The sequence below is a fragment of the Ictidomys tridecemlineatus genome, chromosome 11, assembly GCF_052094955.1.
Source record: "Ictidomys tridecemlineatus isolate mIctTri1 chromosome 11, mIctTri1.hap1, whole genome shotgun sequence".
NCBI classification, from domain to species: Eukaryota; Metazoa; Chordata; class Mammalia; order Rodentia; family Sciuridae; genus Ictidomys; species Ictidomys tridecemlineatus.
Window position 1 is genome coordinate 65,412,412 of NC_135487.1, and position 17,768 is coordinate 65,430,179.

At 33.2% G+C, this 17,768-nt stretch overlaps 1 protein-coding gene across 50 annotated transcripts in view; it reads left to right on the plus strand.

Moving 5' to 3' along the window:
• Adgrl2 (adhesion G protein-coupled receptor L2) overlaps positions 1-17,768 on the plus strand; it is a 619,253-nt gene that overhangs the window by 577,110 nt on the left and 24,375 nt on the right. For 29 of the 50 annotated variants that reach the window (XM_078026550.1, XM_021732267.3, XM_078026553.1 and 26 more), the window contains 8 exons: positions 781-1,074; positions 1,602-1,705; positions 2,534-2,719; positions 3,525-3,563; positions 6,497-6,680; positions 15,676-15,801; positions 16,219-16,424; positions 17,511-17,684. In XM_078026550.1, coding sequence (XP_077882676.1) covers positions 781-1,074; positions 1,602-1,705; positions 2,534-2,719; positions 3,525-3,563; positions 6,497-6,680; positions 15,676-15,801; positions 16,219-16,424; positions 17,511-17,684 — 1,313 coding nt within the window. The remainder of the gene's footprint in view (positions 1-780; positions 1,075-1,601; positions 1,706-2,533; positions 2,720-3,524; positions 3,564-6,496; positions 6,681-15,675; positions 15,802-16,218; positions 16,425-17,510; positions 17,685-17,768) is intronic. The other 21 variants (XM_078026557.1, XM_078026559.1, XM_078026560.1 and 18 more) reach the window with 3 other exon arrangements.

Here is a 17,768-nt window from a genome sequence, read left to right on the forward strand (position 1 = left end):
GATTTAGAGGGTTGGTTTCAAATTAGCTATGATTTGATCTAACCTTTTATCTTGATGTCACATTATCACTTCTGACCGGAAGTAGCTGCTGCTGCATACCTACCTTGCAAAAGTAAAGAAGCCAAAGCCTGAGATATTTCCTTACTAAAACAGCACAAGCATGCCAAGCTTATCTTCTGTTTGAATCTAATCAGGCATGCTCAAAAAATCTCTCAAGCAAGAATGGCTGCTGGGTGAAAAGATGTCACAGTATTTATTTCTCTGCAAGATATAGAGTGGGTGACTTTAAATCTTTTTTTATTGTCTTAACTACATATAATTGTCAGACATTTGTCTATATTTTGAATTTGTTTATAGAGTGCAAGTTTATATAAGAATAGAAATTTTCCCACATTATAAACTACCCTTCATTTCCTGTTAGATGGTATATTATGAAGTTATACTTGGAACTGCACTATCAAATATCTCAATGAGAAGTAAACCTAGCACCAAGTCTTACAAGCAAAGCTATAGTAAAATCCAGGTTACCATCTTTTAGCGAACAATATGAAAAAATTGAAATAAATGAACGGATTTCTTCTTCTTCTTCCACCTTACTGATGTTGTCAGTAATTCTGTTGGTTGTGCTGGGGACATATGGACGGGTAGGGTTGTGTTCATGTTTGTGTGTGTGTGTGTGTGTGTGTGTGTGTGTGCACGCACGTGCACATTCACACATGCCTGCCTGTGTACAAGTGCAAGGGTGTGTTGGAGATTAATACACTCATCTTTTTTCCATAGTGCCTACCACAGCTGTGACAATAACTTCTTCAGCTGAGCTGTTCAAAACCACAGTATCAACCACAAGCACTACTTCACAGAAAGGCCCCATGAGCACAACTGTAGCTGGATCCCAGGAAGGAAGCAAGGGAACAAAACCACCTCCAGCAGTTTCTACGACCAAAATTCCTCCTGTAACAAATATTTTTCCCCTGCCAGAGAGATTCTGCGAAGCATTAGACGCGAGGGGGATAAAGTGGCCTCAGACACAAAGGGGAATGATGGTTGAGCGGCCATGTCCCAAGGGAACAAGAGGTATTTCCTGTAAAACAGCGTGCATAAAATGTTTCTAAAGTTAGTAAGTAGATTTCAAATTGTACTAAAGTGATTTTATTTGAAGGAAGAGATATTTACAGTAGCTGATTTTATTTTTTTTTCTGTTACTTTGGTAATATAGCATCTATAGATAACTTTAGGATTTTGATACCGTAAACATCAGTTATCAATTGGCTCTGCCTCTCAAAACATAGGGCAAGCTTTGCCTAAGGACCCTAGTGAAGCCCTGTGCAGCTGCCTTTCTCATAAGCATTACTTTGGACAAGTCCCAAGAAAACAAAGGGCTTTTTGTTTGCTTGCTGTAAATGTCTGATATTTCTATTGCTAAGTTTATATTTACTGCTTATAATTGGCATTATACTCTGCTTTTTGTCAGTTATTGTCAACTTCTCCCATTAGCGTTTATTCAAAATTTAACACACAGACTAGGATCATCATAGCCGATTTCCCGAATGCATGCAGAAAAATGGTTTCAATTTCCCTGTTGTTTTCTACATCTGTTGTAGGAACTGCTTCATATCTCTGCATGGTTTCCACTGGAACATGGAACCCTAAGGGCCCCGATCTTAGCAACTGTACCTCACACTGGGTAAATCAGCTGGCTCAGAAGGTGGGTTGGAACGTTTTAATATGATACACATTGGTGATTTAGGGCTTTGACTTCTAACATAAATAATTTAGTTATGTATGTTAAAACCAGCTTCATTGCTCTTTGTTCAGTATAAAATCAAAAATTTATGTATCACTATGTCTGTAAACTACTGAAAGTTACATATATTTGGAGGTATTATGCTTTTTGTGCTGAGCCTTTTAACGAGTATGCCCTTGTTTAATTCCATTCATATTTAGTTTGTTCTCTTTCTTTTGATGTTCACAAGACAAATAATGCATTCGCCTAATAAATCAATATTATTAGGTTTGCAGCTGAATTCACAGAATGCAAACAGATGTTTATAGCACATATTATTATGATACAGGAAGTAAAAATGGCTTTCAAAGGTAATGAAACCAGTAACCTGAAATGCTACAGTGTAAGGCAGTGCCCTTTCATTTTCTGCTTCTCCACCCATCTTTCTGAATTACAAACACTAGATAATGAACTTCAGTATCACACTGATTACCTTCCTCTTTAAATTCCAGATCATTGGAATGAATAAGATTTTTAAATAACAAGTTAAAATGGTTACAGTGCAATGAGAGCTGGTTGAAATTTTTCTACTTTTGTTTCTTTTAAGTGTCTGGTTAATAATTTCTTTTGTGTGTTGAGGATCTAAAAGGCTTTAATCTTCTGAGATGAAGAGAAAGTTATTGGTTTCAATTATTTGCAGATATAGACTTTTTAAATTTTTTTAAAAACCACAACAGAGGTACTCAAGGAGAACTAGAAGCCACAACAGAACAGAAAGTATTACTGAGATCATATAAATTGTCATTTCAGATCAGAAGTGGAGAAAATGCTGCTAGTCTTGCCAATGAACTGGCTAAACATACCAAAGGGCCAGTGTTTGCAGGGGATGTGAGTTCTTCAGTGAGATTGATGGAGCAGTTGGTGGACATCCTTGATGCACAGCTGCAAGAACTGAAACCTAGTGAAAAGGATTCAGCTGGACGGAGTTATAACAAGGTAGGAAAAACTCTTCTGCTATTTTAAACTAAGACATTTTGTATGGCAGCTCTCTACGCTCCAGTTTACTGCCAAACTTCTTGCTCCCTTGACACACACTTAGGAACAAAACTTCTAATTTTGGTTTATTTCCCATGGAAGAATTATAGTTGAGAAAAGAGCATCAACCATCCTCCAAAAAAGTGTGAATAATATGAATTACCTAAGAGATTTTAGTTGGTTGCAAACTGCATCTCTCTGATTGTGGTCAATACATTTTTTTTTTCCTTAAGAATGCATTATTTGCACTTGGAGAAATTGTATGTTATACAGTTGATATACTTTGTATGCTAATACATGCAACTCTTATAGTTGCAGCAAAATTGTGACTCAGGAACATTAGTCACTGAAATACTCCTTTCAGTGGCAGCTTTTGGGTGAAGGATAGGTTTCCCTCTGCAGGATAATTTTATATCATTGCTATAACAAAAATTTCATAGTTACTTTAGGTTCATTTCAACCCCAAATCTGTGGCTATCATGGTTCTATAAGGTTAAAAAATAATGAACCTTTTTTTGACCACATTATATATTTTCTCGCTGTCTTTCTCTCTCTTTTTTTTTAATTGTCAACATGCTTTGCATTAGTATACTTAACAAAATGCAGCTAAAAATTATAAACAAGCACTTTTGACAACTAGTGTGGACCATCCAGAGGACTACCGTAACATGAACTCTGGAACACCAGCTTAAGTTTTGAGGATTCTTCTTTCCTCATTTCAACAGATAAAATCTAACCTCTGATTTTCTTTTCTTTTACCTAAAAGCTCCAAAAACGAGAGAAGACATGCAGGGCTTACCTTAAGGTATCTCTCCTGTGCTGTCACCCTGCTTTCTCCCTTCTTCAGCTACCTGCCACGCTTTATCATCTTGCTGCATGATCCAATGTATTTCAGTCTTTGATAATTATATAATGTGCCCCATATCAGCTGTACAAATGTTGGCTTTTCACAGGTATATTATTCTCAGAATAAGCAAATAATTTATTTTAATGATTTTTGCTGTTTTTCCATTCATCCAAAAGTACAAGAATTTCAATGAAACATCCTCTGAATTGGAAAGTAATCATACAGTCTTTTTGTTTTGTTTTGTTTTTCTTTTGTTTTCATTTCTGTGGACTAAAAAAAAAAAACAACTTGAGTGAAACAGCTATGATATATTCTTGGCAGTTTATCATATCAAAGACTGTGTAGTCATAATGTATGTGCATGAAAAAGTCACTGCTTTCTTATCTTTGTGGTGTACTCTTAAAATAAGCTTTGTCTCAAAATTTTTAGGGGTCATTTCCAGAATAATGTTGATAATGGAGATTGGTTACTAAGAATGAAACATAAATAATGTGACAGTGACATCAGTATATGTTATGTATTGGCTTTTTATCAGGCTAGAGCCATTGCTTGGCTCAGAATACTTCTGTACTCCAGGTGGTTTTCCTTCTTGGTATATTTAAGTACCCAAGTAAAAGGAAGCAGGCTGAGGCTTACAGTGGAATTAAGCCTTCCTAGTTCTGTGTGATAGATCAATGAGATGCCAAATTGTGTTTGATCTGTGGATTCTAGAAGTTCCTTTTCAGGGGAATTTTAGAAGTTTCTTTTCAGAGTTATTTTCTGACCTCATTCTTATGGGGACCATTACCATGGCAAATAAGACCTTGAAGAGCCAATCCATATATCATGATGGAAAAAAATAATAATAATTTTTGTAGTTTCATAACAAAAAGGTCATTTAAAAGTCATAACTCCACTAATTTTAGTTTGCAAGATCTAGAAGAAAAGAATGCATCTCACTAGTTAGTAAAAGACATTGTTGGATCTGCAAACTTTACAAGAACAGGTGGGTGGGAGAGCCTGTTTTTGCCTAGTGAAGTTCTGAGAGTCCCATTTTAGCCTGTCTAATGGGGGCAAAGAAATAACTTCTGAATTCTATATGATTTTTCAAACTCAGGTGTTTGGTTCAACTTTAAGTTATTAGTTAATGTTTGAAATGTAATAATGGGTATGTTGCCAGGACATTTATCTCAGTGGAAGAAGAATATCTCCGCCACCCCTTCTGTAGCAAGAAAAGACTATTTCTGGAATATGATTAGGCTAATGATCATTTTGATCCCTCTAGAAAAGTACAAATGTAATAAATAAGGAGTGTTTCAAATTAATATAGCATGCCATCAGGGAGTTACATGTATACTTAGTAAATTTCAGTATGACCTTAATTTCTGACCAGTGTGATTTCCAGTGTGTCTCAAATGAGCTTCTCTGTTCAGATAAGAATAATAAAACTCCTTAAATTACAAATCAGAAGCTGACTTACACTATGCAAATGAAGCGGGCTCCTACTTTGTGACAGAAGATTCATTTGTAACTTAGATTAGAGGCTCCAGTCTGTATTTCTTGGTGACTAATGAATCTGGCCTCAGCAGACCAATTTCTGTTCCACTCTAGTTAATGGCTGCTGCAGTATCAGTGTGAGCATTTTGACTATTCTATCTCCCATTAGAGAAAGAAAAAAGTCTTTAACGCCACTTGGAAGTATATTCCACCTGCCAGGAAGGTCGTGGTGGCTCACAAGGCAGACAGAACGAGGGTATTAAGATGGATTAAGCTAATTAATCTTATTCTGACAGTAGCCTCAAACAACTTTTCCCCCTCCTCATTTCAATGTAGTACCTCAAACTAGCATTTTTCATCGTTGTTCTTTATATAATGTAGGTTCTTTTTCTTCTGTGATTATACCAATAGATCAAAACCTTGCATTTGGGGGCTTAACAACACATTATGAGTAGGTAAATGGAAGAGTAAATAAATTTAGTCATTTCAGCTATCTAAGGCATATTTATGGCACAGGTAACAGCAAGTGTCAGTATAAGAGTCTACCTTCAATTGATTAGCTGTCTGGTTTATATTTCTATTGTTATTTTGCATGGTAATAACTTAAACCTACATATGAATATTAATACCTTAGATGCTTATGATGGCTTTATTTGTGCTTTTCTGTTTTCCTTAAATTATCAGTAAAGGCTTTAAATATTTTGCTTTCCTGATTCCTTTAAAAGCAGACCATTGTCTATGAATTAAGGTGTACTTTTAAAGTATTTTTTTAGCTGGATAGGGAATTGGAAGAGTGAAAATATTTTCAGTTATCTGAAAATATTTTTCATTTAATATTTTCAGTTAACTGAAAATATTTTCAGTTAAAACCACCTTGCTTTTTTTTTTCTTAAATGATATAAAGTAGACAAAATCTGATAAAGCAAAATTTTAGCCAATATTTTAGTTCACGTTTAACAAAACTGTATGGCTGAAGTTTAAAGCATAACTATTAGTCTACTCCAGAGAGTAATAATCCATGTTTTCCATTTAGAACATTTTAGTCTCAGATTATAGAGTTACTTTGTTCAATGTGAACACATATGCAAGAGTCATGTCTCAGGTTAGCCGTTGCTGCTGTTTGTTAATGTTTCTCTTCAACAATTGAGGTAGGATTGTATAAACAGAGATGCATCACTATTCTACACACTCTTTATAATCAGGTAGAAATCTGCTAATCTTCAGTTAGTCCTATTTTGAAATGGCCAGGTGTGTTTCAGCTTGATCAGATAGAGATTGTTCAAGTGTACTTCCATCTTGAAATAAGAGTATATCGTCACAACAGATAAATATTACAATTGTCACTAGTCAGTGATTGGAAATCGCCTTGGTTCCAGAAGCAGTCAAAACTAATGATAGTTTTCTAATGGATGCAGGCAATTGTTGACACAGTGGACAACCTTCTGAGACCTGAAGCTTTGGAATCCTGGAAACACATGAACTCCTCTGAACAAGCACACACTGCAACAATGTTACTGGACACATTGGAAGAAGGTGCTTTTGTCCTAGCTGACAATCTCTTGGAACCAACCAGGGTCTCCATGCCCACAGAAAACATTGGTAAGTGGATTTATTGCCAGGTTTCAGTTTTATTTGGAACATATACATTTAAGAGAATGATATTTTCATTCGGAGCCTTTTATTTCCCATTGTCAAACTTCTCTTTTGTTATTTGTCTGTTAGCAAAAGAAATTATTTGATTATACTATAATAAAATTAATGCAAAAGTCAAAATCTACCCTGTGTTTTTTAAAAGTTGGTTATGTTTATGTTTTTCCCTTGAAAAAATCATTAAAGGAAAAAGTGTAATAGCACTTAAATGCCTTTATATGGATTGCTTAAGTAAGGAAAGTGCTTGCTATGAAACTGGTGATTTTCCCCCCCATTTTATATAATATGTTCCAAATGAATTTAAATTACTTTATGGAATGTGTTCTCCAAGTCAAATATTTTAGCTCACATAACCTAAGCAAAATATATTAAAAACAACTGCTTTCAGGTAAAAATGGTCAATGAACTACATCTCCCATAATGCAGAATGTTCTTGTTTTAGAGGTTTCAAAGAGCTACAGATAGTTTTAAAGCATAATTTAGAACTTAAATACTGCCAATGAGAGATAGGAATTCTTGACACAAATAACATTTTCTTAATTTAGTTTTAACCATTTAGAATTATTGATAATTTGATAAGTATATCCCTTAGGAAGGTAAAAAAGTTTCTCAAGCATAAATATTAAAACAAACAAAAAACCCAGAAGGGACACACACTACTCTTTCTCCCCCAAGAAGTGCTAACTTCATTAGCAGACTTCATTAAGTCTTCCTCTCTGGGCTACCATGTCTTATTGCCTGTCTGTGCTTATTTATTTCATAGAAATTTCTATTAAAAAATATAGAGGAGAAATGTAATAGAAAAAGTAGACAAATTTTGACAGTTTGATTTGAATTTAGAACTTTATTTAAAATAAGTGAAATTTTCAAAAGAAATGAAATATTAAAATCACTTGTTCATGAGGGTGGGAATGATAAATCACTTAAAAACATATAGGTGATTCTATGACCAGTGTGATTCTGCAATCTGTACAATTAGAAAAATGAGAAATGATACCCCAATGATACAAATGTATGAATTGCCAAGATCATTGTAATGTCATGTAGATAATAAAAAAAAGTAAAAATAAAAATAAAAACCTTCAAAGTAAATGAAGTCAAGATAATTTGGTCTATTATGATCTGAAATACGTAGTTATGAGGAAAGGGATATTTTAGCAAAGCCTTAGTAGAAAATAAAACTCCCCTTCTTTGTCAAAAACTTTCATTATTTTTAAGGGTTAATTTAAATTATTGACCTAATAAAATTCCTAAGATAAAGATTGAAGAATACTTTTCAAAGGTTTCCAGTGACTTGTAAGGACAGCAGGATGTAGACTTGATTATCTTAGAGATAAGTCATGGAAAATATTACTGGACATGCATATTATGACCTCAGTTTGTTTTCTAAATCTTTTGAAAGTTATTTTAAAAAAAGCTAGAAATAGAAAAAAAAATGAAACTGAACTAAAATTTTCCTTTTCTGCTTTTGACCAGTGTGCATTAAAATTTGAGGGGAAGGTTGAAGTTCTAGTTAGTCTTTCAGATGTGTGACACATTGTTATATGTCTCAGTTTGAGATATACTCCAAAAAATGAAATATAATTTTCTAAAGGATTATTCTTCTTGTTAATTTTTAATTTTATGAAACATTATGTGTAGAGATTGTTCTAGAATGTAGTATACATTTTACTGACATCCCTCAAATAATGCCTAGAATTTACTGTTCTTATGCTAATTACTCAAAAATTATTAATATGAAAGTGATTTTACATATTCTAATAAAGTTCCTAGAACTTTTATTTCCTAGAACTTGCATTGTTGCTTTTGATATAAAAACCCAAATAGGCTAGTAATTCCCTTATGTCCTCACTCTCTTGAAGCCCTTATTTAAATTTAGGGCTTGGCTATAATATTTTAAATTATTAAACAATTTTATTTTCCCCTACTAATTTCTCTTTAAATCCTTAGCGTGGTTTACCCTTATAATACATGACCTCATAAAAGTGGCATAATTGTATCTGATGGTGACATTTTATAGTCTCACTTTGGAATATAATAAGGATATTAAAATCTCTACAGTTTGATGAGTTTTTTCAAAAAAATATAAACCTATATAATCATCAACATGGTTAACATTTTTATTACTCCCCAAATCAGCTCCTTCATCAGCCAAGGATGGGCTGTCTGTCATCTGCTTTCTGTCACCATGGTTTAGTTTTTTCTAAGATGTTCAGTTGGATGGAGTTGTATAGTGTGAACTCTTGGATCTTGCATCTTTTATGCAGAATAATACCCTTAAGATTTTTTCATGTAGAGGGAGTGTCAGTAGTTCAGTCTCTTATATTCCTGGGTGTTATTCTATTACAAAGACACAACACCCCAGCATGTTCATTCAACTTTTTAAGTGTTTGATTTATTTCCACTATTTTGCTGCTGTTTCCCCCAATAATCTCCATCAGCAACATATAAAAGTTCCACTTGTTCTTCTTATTCACCACCAATTTTAGCAGCCTTTTTTTCTTAGCCATTATAGTGGCTTGTAGTAATATCTCATTGTGGGTTTACTTTACATTTTTACGATGTAAAGTAATTTTTCATTAATAACTTCTTTTTCTGTGTTTATTGGCAATTAAACATATGTTTCAAATTTAATGATGTAATGATGTGACTATTCAGTTCTTTTGCTCATTTTTAGTTGGGTTTGTCTTAGTGAATTATAAGGATTCTCTACATGTTTTTAGTATAAATGTTTTGCCAGATAACATGTATTCTGAATGTTTTCCTCTGAATATAACTTTTCTTTTTAATTTTTTATTATCTTGTGAAGAGCAAAAGTTTCTAATTTTGATCAAAAATTTTTATTACCTGCTTTCAACAACATGTAGCTAACACTGTTTCATTTATTCTTGTCACTATTTTATTGTTTTACAGCAAATAGTAGCATCCTATCATTGTGAAAAACTTACTTTGTATCCCATATCATTTCAAAAGCCACAGTACTGTTATCACATTGAAAAAAATGAGCAAAAATAGGTTCAAATAATGACAAAATATGTTTATGTTTACTTGACTTTTGTAAATGTGTTGATCCCTGCTTTGTTTGAATTAGATTTCAAACAAATTCATGTAATATATAGAGATTGAGTCTCTTTTAATTAAAACACTAGATTTTTTCTTTTCTTTTTCTTTTATTTTTTTAACACTTTTTAATTTTTGTAAAAGAAATCAGGTGGGTGAGTTGTCCTGTAGAATTTCCCACATTCTAGATTTGGCTTATTTCATTCCCAGAATACCATGTAACTATGCTTGGTAAACCCATAATCAGAAGTAGAGTCCTGTGGGTATGTGAGTAGGATTTGAAGCAGGGGTGCTCTACTACTGAGTTATTTGCCTTCCCAGTCCTTTTCATATATATATATATACACACACACACACATTTTTTTTTTTTTTAATTTTGAAACAGGATTTCTAAATTTCTCAGACTAGACTCAAGCTTATGATCCTCCAGCTTTAGCTTTGTGAGTAGCTGGAACTACAGGTGTGCATCTATATCTGCCCTGCCCTGCAGATCTAGATCTAGAGTCTTTTTAAAAATATTTTTTTTTAGTTGTTGATGGACCTTTATTTTATTTATTTATATGTGGTTATGAGAATCGAATTCAGTGCCTCACACATGTTAGGCAAGTGCTCTGGCACTAAGCTACAAACCCAGCCCTAGATCTAGAGTCTTAATTAGGCAAGGTTTTAAGTATTTTCTCCTGTGGAACTTTCTAGGGCATCATATTATGAGGCACTTAACACTTGTTTCTGCTTGTGACTATAAGATCAATTAGATAGTTAAGGTGTTAGCAGCCTGATCTGTCCATTGTAAAATTTCCTTTCACTTATTTTCAGAATGGTCTTAGTAGCTAGGGTGATTGGAAATCCCATAGTCACAGAGCTCACAACAACAGACTTACTCTTCATGCTGTGCAGCTTGTTGAGGATGGGCTCTGGCCCTGCTTCCTGTTGTCTTCTATCCAGCTCCATGATGCTTTCACCTTGGGGCCCAGGTCAACAGAGCAGCTCCTACTAAGACCCTGTAGGTCTCCTGACAGAGGTCAGCTCCTGGGTACTGTTCCGTTTTCATCTCATTGAACCCAGTACTCTCTGATGAATTGGAGAAAAACATGACAGAGAGATATATTAAAATTCTGTCTGCAATGTTAGCTGTGAGACTCTGAATGGCTCTCCTATGAACCAAGTGTATTCACTTCCAGAAATCTGTTGAATAAGGCATGTATTATTTCAGTAGTAAGATAGTATAGATACTATGGTACATCTGTGCACCACCTGAGCCACATCATGGTATTTTACCATATTCATTTCACATTTTTTTAAAAAAACTATAATCATAGATAATGTAGAAGTTCTCTGGTTTCCTCATTTCTGATCAGATAAAAAGGGGGTGAATTATCATCCTTACTTTATTTTCTAGCACTGTTAAGCTTCTTATGTATGTATTTATGGTTTCATGGTGTTGCCCAGGCTGGCCTCCTAACTCCTGGCCTCAAGAAGTCCTCCTGTTTCAGCCTATCAGTATTTTTTTTTTTAAATTTTGCACTACTGATGTGTATGTATAGTAACTTCCCCCAAGTTTTTCATTGATTTCACACTATAAATATGATTGTATAATTTTTTCTTACCACTTTTTAATTTATGCATGCTATGTATATACATAATTTATACATGCTATGTATATATCTATTTTTTATTTGGTGTAAGAATACATCAAAATTATTGTATTGATAGATATTTTAGTGGCTTCTATTTCTGCACTTAAACAAGGAAAATTGCAGTGAAACTTTAAAATATCTTGTTAATATGTGTGCCTTTGGAGACATACATACACACATTCTGAGATAGAATTTTTGAGTGATAAAGCATGCCCATTTTTGCTTTACTAAATAATGCCAAATTGTTCTCTAACCTTTTTTTTAACGAATTTACATTCTCACTAGTAGGTAGTAGCAATAAGGCATTATAAAATTTTCCTAACATTTCATCGTTGACATAAATTTGGTTAATCTAATGAGTTTGAATTGATCCCATTAGTTTATTAATTTGCAGTTCCCCTGATTACTTAATGCTTTTGATTCTTTCTTAATGTGTTTATTTGCCTGTTTTGGTGTCTCTCCTGTGAATTCATCCTCTACAACCTTTTATTTTTTTATTTCTTTGTACTTCTATGCATTCTGGACACTAATTCTTTGAGGATTATATAGTCTAAAAACACTTCTCTGTCTGCTTTCTTTTAACTTTTCATAAGATGTCTTACTGCATAATACTGAAGTCATATTTATTAATCTGTTTTTTATGGTTGGTATTTTGGTATCTTATTTAAGAAATTTTCCCTTGGGCATCTGTTTTGCCTTTTTACATTTGTCTTTAATACACTTTTTATTTTGAGACAAAGTAGGTCACTGATTTGGTTTTGTAAATGAATAACCAGTGCTTTCTACACTTGTGTTAGTGCCTATTCATTCTTTTCCCCACAGATTTCTAATGATATCTCTGTCATATGCCAAGTTTCTATACATGTCAACTTGTTTGACCAGTCTATCATTTGCTGCTTTTGCTTCGTATTGTTTTGTTTTCAATATTGCTAGTATTTCTTGAGTATTTCAACCTTGCTCCTTGAGGAAAAGCCTTGGCTGCTTTTTGGTTTGTGTCTTCCATATGAATATTAAAGTCAGTTTGTGATGTTACACACATATACCTATCCCCTCCCACACAGAATCTTAGAGGAATTTTTATTAGAAGTAGATTTACTTTGTAGATTGTTTTCCAAAGAAATAACAGATTGATCTGCTGAGTTTGCTCAATTAAGACAATTACATAATTTTGTTTTAGTCTTTTCATAAAGTTAAGTATTTTTCTCATTAATATCTTGTGCCTTTTTTAAAAATTAGTTTTTCCCCCAAAACTTATACTTGTTGTTTTTGTTACAAATAATAGATCTTTTTTGAATTACATATTCTAATTGTTTGACACTTGATATGTGGAACACAACTGATTTTGCTGATTGCAGCCTTGCTAAATTCTTCTTATTTTGATAGTTGGTGTACTCTGTCATGATTACTACATAGTTAATTATGTTTACTATAAATAAATAACCACTTTTTTGTAGTCTTTATGTCTTTTGTGTTTGATGAATTACCATTTTAGATAAAGTTCTCTAGTATAATGCTAAATAAATCCTGTTGATAGGGATCATTCTGACTTTAAAAGGAATGTGCGTTCGCTGTAGGTTTTGAATCGATAACCTTTATCTGACAACAAAACCTTGGTCAACGTGTTTTTCTTTTAGTCTTATTATTTTGTAAAGACTTTTTATATTAAATGAGTGTTAAAATTTACTGAATTCTTTCTACTTATAATTTTTCTTTAATTTCTAACTAGGTGATATAATTGTACATTTTCTAATGTATTAATTTCTGTGTGTTGAGTTAAAACAATTTGTTTGAGATATTATCAAGTGTATGTCTATTTTATAAAAGATTTTTAACAGTGTCATTATCCTATTGTTTCATTTCTTGCGTTGTTTTATTTATTTATTATAGAGGTCTTTTGAAATGAATTGGAACACATTCTTTTTCTGTTTTCTGAAACAGAAAATCTTGTTTAAACCCCAGTGTGTACTTGGTTGATTTTATCTAATTGCTATAAAGTATTTTAAAGTGTCTTTATTTTATTTTTTTTGTGTGTGAAATTTCACTTTCCCACAAAACGGCAATTATTGATTGATACAAATTGTTGTAAAGTTGATTAATGCATACTCTTATGGCTTAAATATACCTACTTAAGTTCTGTATTAATGATCCTGTTATTTTTGAAAATTCAAACATTTTTTTCTTTACTATGGACATAATTTTTGAACTTTAATAATTTGTTGAATGAAATTAACTCTTTGTACATGTATCCCTGTGCACTGGTCCTTCTTTCCTCTTTCCTTTTTCTCTGTTTTGAGACGCTGTCTCTCCATGTTACTTACCCAGGCTGGTTTCACGTTCCTAGGCTCAGGTGATATACTCCTGCCTCAGTCCAAGTGCAGGGCTTACATGCTAAATCTGTACATGTGTATATGTAGAATGGTTGAATGTTTTATGAAAACTCAAAAGAATTTCTTCTTTTAGTCTGTCATTTGTCTTGTTTTGAGGATGACTAAGAATTATAATCCCTTTCAGTGTAAAAAGGAGGTAGTATATATTTAATTGATTGATTTTGTTTTTTTGCTATAGAGGGGTGCTCTACCATTGAGGTACATTCCAATTTTTTTTTTTTTTGAGACAGTTGCCCATTAAGTTGCCCAGGCTAGTTGCAAAGAGCTCCTCTTTACTCAGCTACTCAATTTCCCCAGTAGCTGGGATTATACGCTTGCAGTACCAGGCCTGTCTAGACATATGTTTTTGTCATTCTTATTCGCTTTATATTCTCAGCCCACACACGTGGAATCTGATATGAGGAAAAGAGATCATCTACCTACCACATGTTTAATATTTCCAAACATGAGTCAGTAAAATAAGTACCTCAACCAGTTTCTGCAGCTGATAGAATTCTAGGCATTACATGATTCTCATTATGAAGTTGTATTGTAATGATTTGACATGTGGTTTAATTGCTTTTAAAAATCTTTTGAGTATCAGTGTTTCCAGATTTACAGCTAAACCTGTATGTTTACGAAACATTTGTGGAAGATTAACAACAACAAAAAAATTAGCATCCAAAAGTTTTAGTAGTTCAATAGAAGTACATGAGCTCATTCTTATAAAAAGAAAGGGAATGAGTGAGTTCATCAGATTTGTGTGTATGTATGTGTTTGCGTCTAGGCAAGAGTAGTTATCCAATGATATAGTTATTAAAGAAGATGAAAGTCAGAGGAAAAGATATAGACTGTAGTTTTGAATTATTATTTTAAAATGTTGCTTTTAAAAAGTTAAATAAATATCAATATAAAGCATGGCGATGTTTAATATAACATTAAACAGCCAATATTTATGTTGATAGTAGTTACTATTAATTATATTTTTGAAATGAAGTAAAGCTTAACACCCTCATTGTTGATCAGATAAATGTTCTCAATCTTCAATGTTTTCTTTATGTGATTTTCAATTTGCTACTTCTTTTGAGGGTTTGAAGTTTTTTTGTGTGTTTTGTTTGTTTGCTTCTCTGCCCCCCCACCCCCCCAACCCCGTTGCAAATTCTTACTTGGCGTTGTAGTACTAAAATAGCCAGAGTAAATGACAAGGCATGACTGTATTCAAAGAAAACCTTTATTGATAAAAACTATAGATCCTATTTTGCCCAACCTGAAGTATGTAAGATTAACAGTTATTAGTGAGACTTAATGGGAAGTTTTAACATCATGACAGTCATTTTCTCACAAACACTTTCTTTCCTGGCCTCGATACTTTCAAAAATAAGAAAAATATAGTATTAAAATCTTGATCTCTGTAATTTTATATCTTAAAATGTATCATTTATGTAAATAAATAAATGTACGAACAAATTTATACTTCTACCACTGCAAATGTGGTTATTGAAAAGTTATTTAACAAAGAGATGCAAAAGTATCAATTCAAAATATTTTGTTTAACTTCATGATTTAAAAAAATTTTGAAAGGTTTTTTTTTTTTTACTATAAATTTATGCAGTGTTCACACTCATAGGATAAAAGTTTGGAATTGACTCATGACAAAAGCCATAAAAATATGAAGAAAATGTCAAAATGATTATACAAAATATTTCAGAAGGTTTTAAGATCTCTTGGAGTAATTTAGTATTTTTGATTTTAAAATCTAATAGTCAAGTTTTGCAAGTACTGTAAAAGGAAGCAGCTTCTGTGCAATTACCACTTGCCTCTTTTAATTTAAACTAAAGAATTCTCCTTTTTTCCCTCTCTTTTGTCCTTGGCCTCATCCAGTTCTGGAGGTTGCAGTCCTCAGTACAGAAGGCCAGGTCCAGGACTTTAAGTTTCCTCTGGGCATCAAGGGAGCAGGCAGCTCAATCCAACTCTCTGCCAACACTGTCAAACAAAACAGCAGGAATGGTAAGACAAACTTTTCTTTAAATTTGTTTCTTTTGTTGTTCACTTAAGCCTACTCTAAAATATTGATCTCTACATCATGTACAACTGCAAGAATGAGATCCTAATTAGAATGTTTTACTCTATGTATGGATAATTTGTCAAAATGCACTCTACTCTCATATATTCCAAAAAAAGAACAAATTAAAAAAGAGAAAGAAAAAAAATAAAAAAAGAGAAAGAAAAAAAAAATACAATATCATTTGACCCTGACTGTAACAAAAGTGTCTTAAAAATTTTTAAAGTATGTTTAAAATAATGCCCCATACATGTACACTTAAATAAAGATTCTGTAAGGATTTTTTTAAATGTATTCTCATTGTCTTATTTTATACATAAGCATATTTCCTAAAAGTCATACGATGGTTTCTACCTTCCTAGGGCTTGCAAAGTTGGTGTTCATCATTTACCGGAGTCTGGGACAGTTCCTTAGTACAGAGAATGCAACCATAAAACTGGGTGCGGACTTTATTGGTCGTAATAGCACCATCGCAGTGAACTCTCACGTCATTTCAGTTTCAATCAATAAGGAGTCCAGCCGCGTGTACCTGACTGATCCTGTGCTTTTTACCCTACCACACATTGATGTAAGTTAATGTATGCTAATGAAGCAGTGGAAGGTTATAAAACTAGAGAGGAAGGGAAGTAAAGCTGACATGCTGGGGATGCAGAGAGGGAGATGGAGACTATGGGAGGGACACAGGACCTTTCCATTTGAATTTCAAATGTTGGACTAGGTCAGAGACACAAGTTTATTTAAGTCTGTGAACATAAAATTAAATGAGCCTGGTTCAGTGATTATTAGAACTTAAGTGTATTCTTAATGAAAGCTAATTCAGTAATCAACAGGAAAATGTAAATGACTCTAATTTGTTTTCAAATGAAAATTAACTCTTACCTTAGCAGCAGGATAGCTGTGTGTTAACTCTTAGGACTCTGCTTTTGTAGAGTGGCGAATCATTGTTGTTCTTGTTGCTTTTAAATTGGTTTTATTGATCATATTTGGCAGGGCTGTTATTAAGTATTGTGTTTCAAAAGTAGAAGACTGAGATGTGATTCCTCTGCTGTACCTCAAGTTGATATTTAAATACCTACTCTATGTTCCAAGTAGAGGGAATGAGTGCCTACAGATAACCAAGTAGATTTACAGAATTGACAAAAATAAAATCGTGTAGTCATGGTCCTCGTGTCATATCTGCTTCAGTTGATTTACTCTTAAGAGCCTTGATGTTCTGTGTGATTCAAATGGTTGCTAGAGTATCACTTAGAACTAACCAAAAATGGGCCTCAAATTGAAAGTGGAATTTTAGACATTTGTACCTTACAGAATTTTCTCAGAAAAAAAAATTCATGGCTCTAATTTTGTCAGAAAGGGGGCGGGGGAAATGATTCTAATGTACTATCAGTATGTAAAATTATAAGATGGAAATTATAATTGTGTAAAATGGGTCTTTGGTAATTTAGAGTACACTTTAGAGTGTTTCGGACTATAAAGCCCCTTTTAAGCTACATGTCTGCCTTGTATAACATAGTCCACAATTTTGCTGATGAAAAACTTTATAGTCCGAAACATGCAAAGTTTAATCTAAATTACCTTTTACACATATTAAACAATTGCCATTGCCATCTTAGAGAGTAAAATCCTAATTTTGTCTTGTCATTTTATTTCCCAGCCTGACAATTATTTCAATGCAAACTGCTCCTTCTGGAACTACTCAGAGAGAACTATGATGGGATATTGGTCTACCCAGGGCTGCAAGCTGGTTGACACAAATAAAACTCGTACAACATGTGCATGTAGCCACCTAACCAATTTTGCCATTCTCATGGCCCACAGGAAAATTACAGTAAGTATTTGCACTTCTAATTAGTATCAGGGAAAAAACCTCAGAGATTCAAAACAGCTTGTATTGTAGTCCTGTTTCTTAGGT